The sequence below is a fragment of the Drosophila takahashii genome, chromosome X (assembly GCF_030179915.1).
Source record: "Drosophila takahashii strain IR98-3 E-12201 chromosome X, DtakHiC1v2, whole genome shotgun sequence".
NCBI lineage: Eukaryota > Metazoa > Arthropoda > Insecta > Diptera > Drosophilidae > Drosophila > Drosophila takahashii.
The window spans coordinates 12714664-12731507 of record NC_091683.1 but is presented as its reverse complement, the minus strand read 5'-3'; the positions used below and the strand labels follow the sequence as shown (position 1 = coordinate 12731507).

Sequence of the window (16844 nt, the reverse complement as noted above, 5' to 3'; positions counted from 1 at the left end):
GGCGAAATGGAATTTGTTTTAGTTCCAATGAAAAGAGTAAATATTTTACAAGCAAAATAAATAAAAATCAAATATTTCCTAAATTAAATTTGAATTTTGAATGGGCGGGCCACAGTGTGACGCCATCTGTTGGCAAAAAGTTGTAGTCAACTAACATTTTGACTGCTGAAGGCTAACAGCTGTTAACCAGGTAAACATTGCGCTGTTAACTTAACATCACAAATCGATTTTTTCGGCGTTATCGATTTTGCGGTCTAGAAATTTAGTTGGCAACGCGACACCGCCCTAAAAAATCAGTTGGCAACTCCGCGCCGCCTCAGAAATGTGGTTGGCAACCAACTGTGGTACCGATAGTTTAGTGATAGTTTTCAAAACATCGATGGGCCATTATCGATAGTGCCATCGAAAGTGGGCCAGCTCTAGAACTCGCGCTGAAAAAATCGCTCTTTTCCTGTTTCCGCCGTCGTTGGAAAGTAGTGTTTTTTTTGTCCGCGGAAAAATCTCCAAATGGTAGGTTTTCAAGGCCTTTAATAATGGCTAATACGGCCGCTAGTCCGAGCTAAGTCCGTGCGACTACTTAAAATGGCAAAATTCAATCAAATACATTCCCTCATGCACGCCTGCATGTGTGTGTGTGTGCACGTGTGCGAAATTCGAGGAATTTTCAGTGGCGAACTTATTTTGTTTTTTTTCTGTGAATTGTGATATAGAAATTTGCTAATACTTTGTGCTCTTTCAGACGAAGGGTACCTCCAGCTTTGGTAAGCGCCACAACAAGACGCACACCTTGTGCCGTCGCTGTGGCCGCTCCTCCTACCACATCCAGAAGTCGACTTGCGCCCAGTGCGGCTACCCCGCCGCCAAGTTGCGTTCCTGTGAGTACTGCCTATATATAACCCATGAAACTGTTAATAATATAAAACCTATTCCTTAGACAACTGGTCCGTGAAGGCCAAGAGGAGGAAGACCACCGGAACCGGCCGCATGCAGCACCTGAAGGTCGTGCGCCGCCGCTTCCGCAACGGATTCCGCGAGGGCACCCAGGCCAAGCCCAAGAAGGCCGTGCAGTCCAGCAAGTAGGATCCAGGATCCACGTCTATATCCCCATGAGATATACACAGACCACCAGAGAGCCGATCTTCGTGAAAACACCATCTAAAATCCACAGTTCAATGGCCCCCAGAAAGGGCTAATAAATCGCTCGAGCGCTAATAAATGAACGTTTTTTTTTTATTAAGTGAACCACGGTGACTATTTTTTTTATTGTTCTGTGCAAGAAAAGTGAAAACGGTAACTGCGAAATACCCTGAACCGCCAAAATGCTCATACCAAACTGAGAAATACCCTGTAGGGCTTAAGTTCCGCGTGGTCTTTCTAGAGGGCCACATAAATTCCTAAAAAGAAAGGAGTTTATACCCTTTTATAATCGCAAAGTATCACAGATCTATAATTGTAACCTGCAGCTGTACTGACTAAACCAAAAAACACGTAAATTGGTTACTTTTTTGTATTACCTGTTAAAACTATTCAATATGTTAAATGTCAACAAATTTAACGTAGTTTTTTTGTATAAGTATTTTTTCCTTGATAATCATGATTTCTATAAAAATCTGTTCAACCTTTTCCTTAAAGTCCATTAACTAAATCTTGCAACAATTTTATGTCTGATAAAATCATAATGCCGGTAAAAAGAAACATCTAAACTGGTTTTGTTCTCAAAGTGCAGGTTGTAATTACAAAAAGCTGTGATACATTGCGATTAATTGAAAAAACGTGGCGGTATACATATGAATAAAGAAATTTGCAATAGAATCGTTTACCAGATATTTCCAAAAATGTTCAGCAAAAGTTTGTGACCAGAAACACAGTTATAGTATAGTCTGTTTAGGGACAGTTCTTTATAAAGCTAATCCAGATAAAAATCAAATCCGAAACTATTGTTAGAATGAAAGAGGTAAAAATCGTATATACTTGCGTTAAGCCAGAAAACAAACCCAAATGTTGTGTAGATATCTGCAATTATCCATAAGTACTACACAACAGTTTCAGTAATACCAGAAGTCTAAGTTCAATAATATCCAATACGGAATTCATTATTAAATTTAAAATCAAGATTGGCAGATGTTTAAAATTACTAAAAACTAGTATTTTCGTATTTGTTTATTTTTGTCTTACAACATGAATGATTTAAGATCTGTTCATCTAGCTTAACATTTGCTTCAATACAAATTCAAAGAATATTTATTATTAAAACTAACTATCAATCAGATATATATGTGTTTTTAGTTTTAGGAGCGTTTTGTATCATGTCCCACAGTTATAGTGGTTTTATTTAGCTGAATCTAATAGCTACCTAGCAAAAGCCTGAATAATAGAGGCACTTCATCAAATTTCTTTTATAAATATCCATATTTACCATAATGCACACTTAGCTCATGGTTTTTGTATACCTATTATTGGTTTTGTTTTGATAAAGACGCATAAAGATTATTATTTTTATCAGATACTCCTTTCTAGAAACGATGATTGATGGTTTCTGACCAATAATACAATAATACGAAGGTCTCAATAAGAACTACACATTAATGTAAGCCTCATGTGGAGTTTTAAGTAATACAGTTTTAGAGCATTGATCTTGGCGATTTTTCTCCAGTACCTGTAAACATTTACCAATTTTTAGGTATACCAATAGCTTCTCAAACTTTAACTGGCCTTTGTTAACAGCTTTCAGAAGTTCCTCCCGACTGTATGTTCTGAATTTGAATATTGCATACTTTTAGGAACCAATTAAATGAAAATTCAATATAATAAAGGTTAAGGTAACCCATATTCCTAGGTTCTCAGGTATTTACATCAAAACCATACGTTTTTGTAACATATTTATATATTTTATTAATTAAATTACCATTAAAAAAACTGACATTCGACCTCGCTTAAGGTAACGTAAGTATTCTAAGAAAACATGGGTTCCGAGAGTCTCAGTCTGGGGACCATTTAACTCGGGGACCAGCGATGACTTCCTCTCGAAGCCCGGTTTAGCAAGCAAGATAATATCGTACATCAAGCAGTGATTGATTGGTTTATGACTACGAATCGGTTCGGTTCTCATTTGTCGCTCGATTTGACTAACAGTACAATTTACAATGTATAAAGCGTTCCACTAAAACTAAGGGCGGGAATTCTTGGGACTCGTGATGGATGGACGGATTGGATGGGAAATACATGGGGTATGGGATATTGGGGATTTCGCTGGGGTTACTAAACATATTGCCACTAAATGCTAAGACATTTACAAGTTACATAGCTAAGAAAGGGTGTGTGTGTCCAGACTAATCGGAGTGTGGATGCGATTGGAGGAGGGCAGTGCTGCTGGGCTTTGAGGCTAGTGTCGTCGTCGCATCCTGGGCGGCCGTATTATCCTTAACCACCTTCGCAGAAGAAGGAGAGGGTCGCTTGATGAGCAGCTTCTTCAGATTCTGGAAGGGCGCGTCGAAGAGCACCGTCAGGGCCACGGAGGCCAGGAAGATCGATATGAATTCGTTGGTATCGAGCTGGGGTGAGAATATAAAATATCATTAATCATTATATCTTTCTATATTATATCATATAATATTATATCATATAATATAATATAATATCATATCATATCATATCATATCATATCATATCATATCATATCATATCATATCATATCATATCATATCATATCATATCATATCATATCATCTCATATCATATCATATCATATCATATCATATCATATCATATCATATCATATCATATCATATCATATCATATCATATCATATCATATCATATCATATCATATCATATCATATCATATCATATCATATCATATCATATCATATCATATCATATCATATCATATCATATCATATCATATCATATCATATCATATCATATCATATCATATCATATCATATCATATCATATCATATCATATCATATCATATCATATCATATCATATCATATCATATCATATCATATCATATCATATCATATCATATCATATCATATCATATCATATCATATCATATCATATCATATCATATCATATCATATCATATCATATCATATCATATCATATCATATCATATCATATCATATCATATCATATCATATCATATCATATCATATCATATCATATCATATCATATCATATCATATCATATCATATCATATCATATCATATCATATCATATCATATCATATCATATCATATCATATCATATCATATCATATCATATCATATCATATCATATCATATCATATCATATCATATCATATCATATCATATCATATCATATCATATCATATCATATCATATCATATCATATCATATCATATCATATCATATCATATCATATCATATCATATCATATCATATCATATCTCATCATATATCATATCATATCATAGATCATTCTTGAGACTCTAGCCACAACTACTCACAATAATCGAAACAAAGTTGTAGTAGTGGTGAATGTGACGCCTTCGGCCGACGTTAAAGAAGAACACGGGGAACTGCGTCAGGTAAATGGCGTACGAGAGCTTCGTGGACACCTGGAAGCCGCGCCAGGCGAACAGCTTCGTCAGTTTATCTATAAGATAAAGGATAATCAGCGTCACAATAAAATCTCTAAACCCAAGGATACCCACTTGTATAGCCATTATGAGAGACAAAGACGATCCAGGAGAAGAACAGACACCAGGCAATCGGCGCAAAGGCGGCGTAAATGGCCGCATGCGTGGAGTTGTACACGTAGTCGATGTGCCCCATGGGCGCGGGTCCCAGGAGGGAGGCCAGGACGCAGACGGTGGCCACCAGCCAGCCGAGGCGCAGCTGCAGGCTGCTCAGCCTGGCGTTCTGGTACTTGCGCAGCACGTAGCCCAGCAGGATGCCCATGATGTACACCGTGGAGCGGTGGGGCGGGAACGAGTACATGTAGTCTGCGGTGCGGAAGAGTCGCTGGATGCTGGGAAGATCACGAGAAAATAAGGGGATTAGGTGATTATCCTATGAAGAAATTAACTACTAACATAAAAAAATATATTTCCCTTAAAATAAAACTTAATATCTTATGTATCCCCTTACTAAAAAGACTACTTTGTAAAAAATGCACCCAAAGAATTCGCGTTTCCATGCTTGCGCAGAAGAAAAACTGCTTTATCAGTGCTGTTCTAAAGAATTCGCGTTTTAAACATTCAATGTAATTAAAATATTATTATTTAATTTTATATTATTATATAATTTTATTATTATTATTTAAATAAACTATTTTTTCTCCATCTTATTCTCTAACCCAAAATAGATTGCCTACTTACTTGGTGCCAAAGTAGATATAGTTGGACAGCTGGTTGACAATCGTTGTGTAGTACCTGGCCGCCGTTCCCACGGTGCAGAGAAGCAGGAGGGTGAAGAGACCCCGCCGGGGCCACCGCCAAAGTCCCAGGATGAGCAGGGGAGCCACCGCGAAGAGTTCGGTGTCGATGCCCAGATGGTGCGTGTGCGTCAGGCACATTTCGCTAAAGCCAAAGTAGTTGTGGATGAAGAGCAGGTTGCGCCACCAGTTCTTCTTGCAGATGTCCGCATGGTGGCCCACCACCAGGTTCCACTGGGGTCCACTGCCCCACAGGGGCAGCACGTACGTGCAGAAGAGGATCAGGGCGGCCAGGGGCGGAACAATCCTGTGGATAAAAGGTACAAGGTAAGTAACTATTCATCTCATTGCTTCATATATTTAATAGTTTCCTCACCTCATCAGCCGGCTAATGTACTCGTTCTTCAGCCTGATGGGCTGCTGCTTCATGAGTCGACCGAAAAGCGAATAGGCCGTCAGCATTCCACTGAAGAGCAGGAAGGGATCGGTGTACAGGGAGGCCGCTCGTCCAATCACCGTCCACGGCTGACCCAGACTCTCCGACATGGCCGTGCGGTTGTTGTACGGATTGAAGAACATGGCCATCGACTTGTGCGAAAAGATCAGCATGATGGCGTTCAGGAAGCGAATGCCATGGACCGCCTCGATGTCCCCGGGAGCACTGCTCGTGCTGAACAGCCAGCGGAGGTTCTTGTCCAGCGAAAAGGCCGTGAACCAGGCGTCTGAAAAATGGTATTGGCATTTACAATTTAATTAGGGAGTTAAAAAAATTGTTCTAGGGATTTCAGTAACCCTAAAAAGATTTTTCAAAATGAGAAAATAATTAATTCAGAGATTTATTCTTTTTATCAGAAATATTTGCATCAGAAATAATCTATATATTTTACCTAATAATTTAATTTTAATATTAGTTATATATTGGTTTAATATTGAAGTAATATATTATATTTAGTTTTACATTTATTATGCAAGGATCTATATATTTCACCTACTAAAAATGTTGAATATTATTACATTTAAATATTTTTGTAATATTCTTGAAATTTATTATTTTACTTATGATTTTAGTATTTACTGGTCAGAAATATATGGATCACCTGTTAAGTTACACTTTATATTATAATAGAGTAAATAGTAATTTTTTAATTATATAATTTATTTTTAGATGTAATAACTTACTCTGCTTGGGCTGCGACTTGGTGGATCGATCGTAGATGGTGGACAGGAGTGCCACGGAGAGGACGAGTAGGAAGAAGCGCACTGCCCAGGTGGTGTTCCTGTCCCAGGGCCGCTGATCCCGCACCTGGCACATCTGGGGCTCCACGCGAACATTGAAGGTGATGCCCGTCGAGGCGGTCTGGTTGCCCAGGAACTCGGCCACACTGTACTCCACATCCCGAGCCGAGCAGCCCGAGGGCACGCAGAGGCCCCAGTTGATCAGCGAGTAGCGGGGCACTCGGTGACCGGGCTGGAATTATTACAAACACAAAAAATATAGAGCGGATTGGCCGGTTAGCGATAAGCGGTTAATGACGCAGGAGAGCTGTTGTCCCGTCCTCCAGGTTAATTGAGTGGTGAATCAACGGGGGGTCTGTGACCTCCTCCGCCTCCATCAGAGTTAAAACAATAAACAATGACTAGTTGAACGGGATTCGAGGCAATTCAATTAAGCCAGGTCGCGTTTGTTCCGGTTATTCACTTACTCGGTAAGTTTACAATGCAAATTACTCAATCTGTTCTAAACTGAATGATCTTTTCAACGGTTTACTATTTCCCTTTCTGCATACCAATGAATAATATTAAAAGTAAATTGATATAATATAAATTAGAAATAATAAATATGTGTGTGTTCTTTTTTGAGAATATTTAAAAAGTAATAAATATTGCTTAGCTTTGAAGTAAAACTGGAAAGTAAGAAATTGATTCTTAAATTATTTGTAATAAAAAGAATATAATTCACATTAAAATGACACAAGTGAATAAATCACAACAAACAATTTATATTCAAATGCTTTTCTCTTCATGTAGAGATCCGTATTTTGTCCGTTCGGTTGTCCGTTTGTCCGGTTGTCCGATTTCTGGGTTCACTGGCCGAGCTTCGCTTAGAGCTTCGATTTCTGCGCTGTGATTTGTGATTTGCATTTTACGGCCATCTATCGCGTTTCATTATTTCGCTTTGCTTTTTTCCGTTGGCACTTTTCGTCTTTGGTCAAGTTCAATGTCGAAGTCGAACGTTTTAGCAGCCCAATGTTAATCAATCTATTTGGCCAGATTAAAACTTTCACATACACCATGAAAAATTTATGAAAACTAAAGCTGGAGAAAAATAAAAATAAAAGCCTTTGCGGCGGTTTGAACTCAGAATTCGGAGACAAACATACATTTTAAAATTATTTTCCTTATTGTTTTTAATGTTTTAATAAATTAAAACTTGGTATTTAAAACGGAAACTTTTTAATTACATTTTTTAACTTTTGTATTTATATTTTTCAGTTCCAGGTGCATGAAATTTCCCCAGTGATTCACCACATTCCCCACATTTGCTACCCCAATCACGTGCTCCATTAAAGGAACTTAAAAAAAATTGGTTACTCACGTCATTGAACTCGCTTTTGAAAGGTCCGTGGGATTGGATCAGCTTGAAGAAGCTCTGCAGTCGCTTCGAATTGTGCGGAAGAACTGGCTGAGCGTAGGCCAAACAATACTGGCCGCGGATAATGGAGTCCTCATCCTGATCCTGGGCCCCTTCCTGATCCCTCATCCGATGTTGAATTCCCAGGCACTGATCGAAATCGCCGGGCTGATTGATGTTGCCATTCAAAATGCCCGAGTTCAATTTGCCGCTGGCATCGTGCACTATAAAAAATATATAAAAAGAATAAAATGAAGGTAAGCCTTTAATTTTAAAATTTTAATAGTTTGTAATCTTAGTTTTGTGACTCTAATATTTTTAATTTCTCCAGACCCTTGCTATTGTCTTTGTATTTTATTATCCTAAAAATAGATATCAACGATTTAAATGTAAATTAAATTTCTCCTTTGTTCAATAAAACTTATTTTTATTTTGCCGAAACTCAACCAGACCTCATTTGCTTTTGAGTTAAAATAGTAAATAAAGAAATAATCTTGTTCTTTTCATCGAATTAATGTCAATAAACTGGCGATTAATTAGCATATTTATAAGAGTTTCTTGAAATCGTTGATTGATGCCAACAGTTTGAAAATAAATAGTTAAAGGTCCAAAATTTACAATTAAGACAATCTTTATTATACATATATATCTGTAGAATACATGAATATTAAATATATTTCATGTACCCAAAAAATATTTACTTTGTTCTAAGGAACACTGGATTTCTATTGCTATATTTTAAGCATTTATGCAATATTTTTTGTTCAAAATATTTACAATGTAAGCATAGAATATCACAAAATATTACAACCCAATATGTTTGGTTATTATTATAATGAAAGATGTTCATGTTTCGACCTCAGCCTTAGGTTATTTTTCCTATTCATTCAATTGGATATTCCTCGAATAGCTGAAAATGTGATCCATTCACGTTTCGCTTTCGGCTGTCGAGTTGAAGATGGGGTGGCTTGTGGGGTGTGGGGCAGTGGGCGGTGCGCGGCGGTGACCTTGACTGTGATCGCCACTCGTACCGTGTGTCTCGTTCTGATTCTAAGCCTCTGTTGACGTCGACGTTGCGGTCTTTTGTGTCAAGTTCGCGTTCGCTGTTGCAATTGCAATCGCTATTTTCGCTCATGTTTGCAATTTTTCAGCTAGATGCAACTGGCATTGCCACATGCTCGGCCATCTGAGTGTGAGTACGGGTGTGAATGTGGGTAAAGTTCGACGGTTGGCCTTCACTTTAGATCACACACAGCTGCACTCACAATGCGGGCCAAAACGATGACTCATTTACTTCCTAAACTATTCGAAATATTCGAAAAATATTTTTAAAATAATAAAAACATAGATAAAGCAGAGGTCGTAGATAAAAATAATATTTATCGGATTTATGAGCTTATTTTTATATTTCGGTATAATAAATAGGGATATTAAAAATTCAACGATTTAAAAATATTATCTTTTGAAGAGTTGTAGGGATCATAAATCTTTTTTTTAATATAAAAAAATTCCACTCCACTATTATCTTGCCCATAACTGTATCATTTGATGCATTTGACTTTGGGGTCTTTCGATTCATGTCGTCTCGTCTGGCGGTCACGTCGAAGTCAGCGGCGACCGCGACTGCGACTGCAGCTTCAGCTTCACCTGCTGCCAGTTGGCAATGACTCGAATTCGAGCTGAACGTCCCCCGACTGGTTCTATGGTTCTATGGGTCCGGTAATCAGGCATCCAGCCATCTAACCATCCACTTGCAGAACTAGAACCCCAGCCAACCTCTCTTGAATCTAGCCAATTTGTTGGCTGTCGTTCGGCGACCTTGCGATCCAAGTTTGTTTATTTATATTTCGAGTACTCACTCTTCAATGCCCACAGATCGAAGTTGTCCAAGGCGTTCAGAAACTGATGCATCTGCCGACGACATAACGACGAGGCATCCGGATTTCTGGCGGAATCAAAAGGTTGCGTAATGGCCAGAAAACGCTTTCCAATGTTGTACAAGTAAACTGGAATTAAAAGAGATTTAAGAGAACATTAAATAATAATATAAGAGCTCAAATAAATTCAAAACAAATTTAGTAACAAATAATAATAATTATAGTGTCTGAAGTGGTTTGAACTCCAATCAATTCAATAAAAAACTTTCCGTTTATTGAATTTTCCGATATCCGAAAGCATTTAAAGTGGGTTGTTAGGCAAATTATAGTGTATTGCAATTACATTTTTGCTGCCCACTCGTTTAACACAATACTGCCCACATATCATATCATATCTATGTGCTATTCATATTATTTTGTAACATTTACCCAATGATCCAGTTAATTTATCCCATTCTCTTGTTATTCAGTTTAATAGTCGTACTAAAACGAAGGAAGTTCGATTTCACATCAGTAAATAGCACTTGTTGTTGAACCAAACTGTGATTCACTGTAACCCAAATAAGCGAACGTAGTTGCAAGTCAGCCAAGCCATAAAATTATTATTCATATTTACAAGCAAACTCTAACCCGTGATCAGCAAATATTAATACTTTTCTAACGACTCAACGGGTATTTTTGTGCTATAATTAAAACAATCATCATAACCGAAATTACAATGTATCGGAAATCAAAGAAATTGCTCTGTATATAAGTGATTTGTAATTTTGGATCATTTTGGAATGCGATTGAAAAACTGATCATTATAATAAATGAGTAAAGGATATTAAAGCTTTAATGTTTGATCATTTTTGGCTATTATTTATTATGTTAAAAGTAGACTTATAACATTACTATTCATGATATAATGCCAATTTAGTTTAACAATATGTATAAGTTTATTATTTTTATTGATTGAAAAAATCATATTATTGACCATTACTTTGATATTTTTTCAGTTTAATAATACTTTAGTTATTATAATTTATTTCCTTTGGGAGCGTATTTTTTATAAAGGATTTAATTAGGTTTTTTTAATGTATACATAAAATCTCATGTTTTCATGATTTCATGATTGCATCTTTAATCTTATTTTTTATTGAATATTTTTTTTAACTCAAAATGGTTTCTGTTTATCGCTTGCAGGCCATTCATGCCCCTTATGGCAGACAAAGTGCACATGTGGACACCAAATTGGACAAGGTCAGGCCCCTTGGCACGTGGCTGTTTGGAAAACAGGAAGTTGGCTGATCGGCCATTTATTCTGATCTAAGATGGATAATGAGGCGCCGCCATTTAGCCAAAAAAAAAACCGAGAAGAGGAAAATAAATGGCCAGAGGGTTGGATGAACATCCCCTGGATCTTGGAGAGCTACCAAGTCCAATTTCAATTCCAATTCCAAGTGCCCCGTCGTCATCAGCATGCCAAAGCTGTCCACCGATCCGATTAACATTTTCATTATCATGGTGGGGCTGTCGCTGGCCACTTTTTATGCTAGGCAGCTCTCATTTTGAATGCCGAACGCGTGGCTCCAGCCATCGAACATCGATATATCAGTCGCCGCCTGCATCCGTCTTTTCGGGGCGTAGAAGGGGATCGAAAGGGGGATCTCTGGGCAGTCCCCAAAGTGCTAAAATGCGTCAGAGTGCGACGAGTTATGACTGCCGAGCACCGAGTGCCGAGTGACCTGTCGTCATATTCTATATATACGGTCTAAACTAAATTCGGAAAACCAGGCAGTTCTACGAGGAAGAGACGAGGAAGAATGGAGGAGAATTCTACGCTCCGATCAATTGTCAGTCCCGGCATGAAGATGTGGCAACAATGGCAGCCGTGCGAAACATTTACAACCGGCTCAGCTCTACGGCTCAGCGGCTCCCCCAGCTCATTAGCATCGCAAATTATGAAGATTCTGAGACATTGATATGACAAAACAGATCTTTAGGATAGTTCGTTGTAAGTGTCGTGAGCGCTGGTCACCAACTCCCTTGGGATTCCACGATGCGAACACACGGCGTATGAATTCCAATGTTCTGGTTAAATTGGAATTTATAAAAATATTGATAAATATAAAATTATATCGAAACAATATCTAGATATATCATAAAAAATACTACAAATATTATTTCGCAAGATCATAAACAGCAGGATCCTAAAGAGTACTAAACCTAAGTATTATGCAATACATTTTCAATCCATAAAAAGGAGGACCATCAAAGTTTTTGGGGGAATGGTAAATTGAAAACCATTGCGACTTTTATGAACCCCCATAAAACCCAAGACAATCTACTGAATCCACAATGAAATGAAAAGTAAAATCAGAGGCGAGAGAATGCCAACCGAAAGATATGCTAAATGTTGTGTGCTAGAGTACTCGAATCCGAATCTCGAGATATGTGGAAAACAAGAATCGCACTTTGGACCGGGCCAACAGCCACTAACAACACTCGGCTGCCAGTTGGCGGCTTAATTAACCGTCTATCTCAGCTGAGTGTGCGTTTCGTATTCGTCTCTGACCCACTTGGCCGAGTTGCTAACCGAAAGCTGGGCACTGCAAGCTGAACGGCCAGAAGCCAAGAGCCAAATAACTGGCAGCTGGACTTGTTGGCCAATATTCCTGGCCAGCAAATCCTTGCGCAATCCTTTTCGCGCCGCGAATTTCATTGCCCAAGAGCGTTCTACTTAGTGGATCTGGTTTTTTTTTCTTTGCCGGCCCACCAGAATGTAATGGCCAATTGTGGCGGTGAATGGGCCATTCATTAATGTCTTGGGGGTTTCGCGGCTGCTTGGCTTTGATTTATAAGTACAATGTATTAGCTCCTATTTGCTTACGATCATCGCAAGCGATTTCATGTTGCCAATTAGCAAGCCTTCGCTGGAAACAATCGAAACAAATCGACCACCACTTGTCACTTTGTTCTCGTAAACATTTTGTCAGCCCCTGCAATGCGATCACGATCGACTTTGTCCCGGGTTGAACGCGGTTTGGTTTGTTTGCCCAGCTTACACAGAGAAAATTACGCGGCTCCTTATAGTATGAGATTAATTTTGTAAAAGAAATTTGAAAATAAAATTGAGATTTGTAATACACTTTACACTAAGAAAAATATTAAATAATGGTTTAAAAAATAAATAATAAAATAGTCGAATTAAATATCGTTTTAATATATTTTTGTTGGAAAATAAAGTTAAGATTATTTAATATTGATATGTTTTCCATTTTTCATAGGTTTAATTTTCAAATATTTATAGATTTAACAGGGATAGGATTTTATTTGATTTATGGTTTAAGCATCAAAGTTTTAAAGCGCCGTTTTCTCAGCCGCCAGTTAAATTTAAAGGAAGCTTAAACCGAAGTTTAACAAATGGACTGTCATAAATGCTAAAACTTGGCTTTAAATCCATTTATATTCTTTAAAATACAATTGAAACCATTTTGCTCGGTGCACGACAACTCAACTTAACTGGGCTTTTAAGTCAATATTTACCAAGTCAATTGGCAGTTAAACTTTGTGTTGCCACCGAACAGTCGAACTACCGAAAGAGCAAGAAAAAACTGGCCAATTTGCCACCGTTTCGAAGTTCTTGCTATCTCAACGGGCTAGCGATATCTTAACCTTTTGGTGGACGACTCATCATCGCCGTCATTTCCATCAGCATTACCATTAGGTAAATCTTTTTGCGCACTTCTTTTTTTTTTGGTTGTAATTTTTCGGTTTTGGGCGGATAGTGGGTAACATGTTTTGCGTTTTATGACAGGCCTTTAACGGTACTTGGGGCCTGGTCAAGTGGTCGCGCACTTATGGATGGATGATGGGTTCGAGATACGGTATATGCACATTCGCAGGCGCGACAATGAGCACAACAGCAACAAATCGGCGACAACCACTCGGCGAAGATCAATTACAAACAAACGAGCCACAAAGTGGGTAAAATACTAAAAAAAAAAGCAGGCGAAACCGAAACCAAAAACCACTTTGGCTGGGTCGGCGACTGGGCTGGGCACTCGGTACTTTATTATTTTATGCGCCGTTTTTCGGGGAGGTACGAGACTACGATTCGAATGGGAGGAACATCTTCATTGGACACATAACACTCAGAATTGGCGCTGCTAAAACGATATTCGTTACGGACAGGCATTTTGAAGTGATCGTGCGGAAGTGTGTTGGCGTTACATTGGGAAACTGTGACGATACTTAATAAATAAGGTGGGGAAAATCGGAAATTACGACATTCGTTACAACATTAATTACGATATTCGAGTTTAGTTATACAATATCATTCTAAATCTTAAATCTACTTTTGAAATTATACAAAACCTTCTTACGATATTCGCTAATGCTGGAAGTCTAATCTCACCCCAATAATTTTAAATTCCCAAAAATTGTATTCGTTTTACGACATTCCCGTGAAAATTTCATATCATTTACGGTATTCGTTACGATATGAAATACGATATTCGTCAAAAATGTCGTAAAATCCAATTTGATTTATAAATTTTAATAGCAGCATTTTAAAATAAGCTTTAATTATATTCTAAATTAACGCCAAACAAAAGAATTAAATTTGAATTACAAACAAATTAAAATAAATGATAAACACTCCAAGAGCCATAAATATTTGCCAAGTGCGATAAACAAATATCGTAACGTTAAATACATAAATAAATAACAACTTGAGCCACTGAATTCAAACGCAAGATGCTGCTTAGCAATTAAGTTAATTACTTCTGTAATTTAAGGCGATAACAGTTGAAACAATTATTTGGGCAAAACCTCCAAAATTTCTGTGTGTATCGCTTACGTGAGACGCGACCTTATCACATTATGCAGAGCAAAATGCAATTAAATACAAAGTAAAAATTGTCTCGTTTACGTGAGACTTCGCACATTGCCTTGACTTGGTCACTTGGCTCCAAGGAATATCCAGCGAATATCGAATGTCTGGAAATCCCCCCCCAAATCCGTTTCGGTTTAAGCAAAAAAGGTCCTAACTTTTAGTGCAAATATTTGCACCGGAAAAGAAAATAAAGGTCCGACAAGGCCAAACCTTTTAACAAGAATAAGTGGCCAACAAAAGGCGAGACGTTCGATTAGATAAGCTCGGAGATCTGAGCTCATTTTCGGGATGGGCTTGGGCCTAAACTCTCTCGATAGCCGGAAGTGGCCAAAAGGTGCGTCATCGGGGACTTGGAACTTAAAAATTTAAGAGCTGGCCAAAAAGCGCAGCAATTGATTTTATTTGACGCACGCGCCTCTTATGTAATCGTATAAAAAACTATGGGTCAAAACGAAATCGAAATCCCCCATTACAATTGCAGAAATAATGCCCCAAGGCCAAAACGTGTGGGCGGCGTGAGAAAGTGCGGTCGATAATGGGGATTGGTAATGGATCGGGGCACTCGACTTACCCCTCTCATCCTCCTCCACCTGATCGTCCTCCTCATCGGCCAGCGATACCTGTTCCAGCTGCTGTATCGTGTAGTTCCCGTGCAATTGGCTCAGATTGGCCGTCTGATATTCCAGGATCGTGGTGGTCGCATCGTCGGCAAATAGCTTCAGACTATAGTTGACCTTATCCTCGAAGATCGAGGCGATTTTGCTCTCCAGCTTATCGGCGGACACATCGCCCGAATCGGAGGCGGAATTCGCTGCGGCCAGCAGATTGTCGCCCAAATTGCAGTTGTCCTTGAGATTGCAGGTGGGCTGCACCACCCCCTCGAGCCCCTGACCACAGGCGATGGTGGCCAGGAGCAGGGTCCAAATACCCAGAGACGACATCCTGTCGGGGATCCTTCGTATTTTCTCTTTCAATATTTTTTTTCACATAAACATAATCGCCGGCAAGAATAAAAGGATACAAACGGGGGCACACCAGAAAAAAAAACTTTTTCAATATCTGCGGAATATATATTTCTTAAAAAAAAATATTCAAATATCGTTTGGTGTAACTGCGGCGATCGATGGTTTTTAATTTCGGATCGTTTGTCAGCGTTCAGCGAATTAAATTAAGCGACCGCCAAGACGAAACATTCAACGTCAACTGATTGTCCAAATGCCGCCGAGCATACGAAGACCGCTCAGGTTCGGCGGTTCGGTGGTTGGGTGGTTCGGCGGCTCAGTGGCTCAGCGGTTCGGGGATCTAAGCTCTATGTATAGGTCAGTATCTGTGAGCCAGCCGCCGAGCTGCTCGTATATCTGTGTTAGCCACAGACCGAATTTCAAAACCAAATGCAAGTCGAATTTTTAGCGATTCCGATTCCGATTCCAATTCCCATTCCCGATCTCGCAGCTCTGAGAATTGCATTGGCCCACTGTTCACCTGCTAATCCCAGAGAATCTTCTTCCCACACTCGACATTATCTTTTGAGCTATCGACTGCTAATGAAAGCCATCTACACAGGTTCCAAATTGCAGCTATCATAATTTAGCCCCTGATAAATGGAGTTGACAAATTGCTCAGTTCTCTATGGAAATATATTTATTTTTTTATCAATAAGAATCATCTTTCTGCATTATAAGTATGCAAAATAAAGTTCATTTTATATTTATTGGGCAAGAGTTTGTTTTTATAATTTTTAGAAATATGATTTTGATTTTAAAATACATTTTAATCATGAAAACTACGATATAAAATATTAAAATTAGAAAGTATAATACTTTCAAAATAACTATTTATTGATAATTTTTAAAAATACGATTTTAAATTTGCAATATTTTTTAAACATGAAAAGTATTAATATGGCAAAATAAAAGGCAATTTAAAATATTTAATTACTCAATAAATATAAATTTAAATTATACAGGATAATGATTTCATTAAAATTATTATTAAGAGTAACGAAATCTATATCCCGACCTACGTCACCCATCTTTACGATCAAGTGAAACTGC

The 16844-nt window shown here is 38.2% G+C and overlaps 2 protein-coding genes across 2 annotated transcripts; one reads left to right on the top strand and one right to left on the bottom strand.

The window, feature by feature from the left end:
- The first annotated feature begins 364 nt into the window (after positions 1–364).
- RpL37a (ribosomal protein L37a) lies at positions 365–1242 on the top strand. The gene is made up of 3 exons (XM_017137147.3): positions 365–510; positions 740–875; positions 935–1242. Exons 1-3 carry the CDS (start codon positions 508–510, stop codon positions 1078–1080), a joined length of 285 nt encoding a protein of 94 aa, XP_016992636.1. The 5' UTR covers positions 365–507; the 3' UTR covers positions 1081–1242.
- Positions 1243–2866: 1624 nt separating this feature from the next.
- On the bottom strand, positions 2867–15879 carry drd (drop dead). Its single transcript, XM_017137146.3, has 9 exons — positions 15362–15879; positions 9894–10040; positions 7999–8258; positions 6582–6870; positions 5779–6124; positions 5347–5709; positions 4681–4997; positions 4474–4622; positions 2867–3551 (listed from the first exon to the last, which is right to left on the bottom strand). The coding sequence occupies exons 1-9, from the start codon at positions 15729–15731 to the stop codon at positions 3330–3332; spliced, it is 2463 nt and encodes an 820-aa protein (XP_016992635.2). The 5' UTR covers positions 15732–15879; the 3' UTR covers positions 2867–3329.
- Between the last annotated feature and the right edge of the window lie 965 nt (positions 15880–16844).

Coding starts and splice junctions, on each gene's coding strand:
- RpL37a (XM_017137147.3), top strand. Junction 876..934: donor CGCCGCCAAGTTGCGTTCCT/GTGAGTACTGCC, acceptor CCTATTCCTTAG/ACAACTGGTCCGTGAAGGCC.
- drd (XM_017137146.3), bottom strand. CDS start 15,731: ATGTCGTCTCTGGGTATTTGGACCCTGCTCCTGGCCACCATCGCCTGT. Junction 4,623..4,680: donor CTCTCATAATGGCTATACAA/GTGGGTATCCTT, acceptor TTTATCTTATAG/ATAAACTGACGAAGCTGTTC. Junction 3,552..4,473: donor ACAACTTTGTTTCGATTATT/GTGAGTAGTTGT, acceptor TTCTCACCCCAG/CTCGATACCAACGAATTCAT.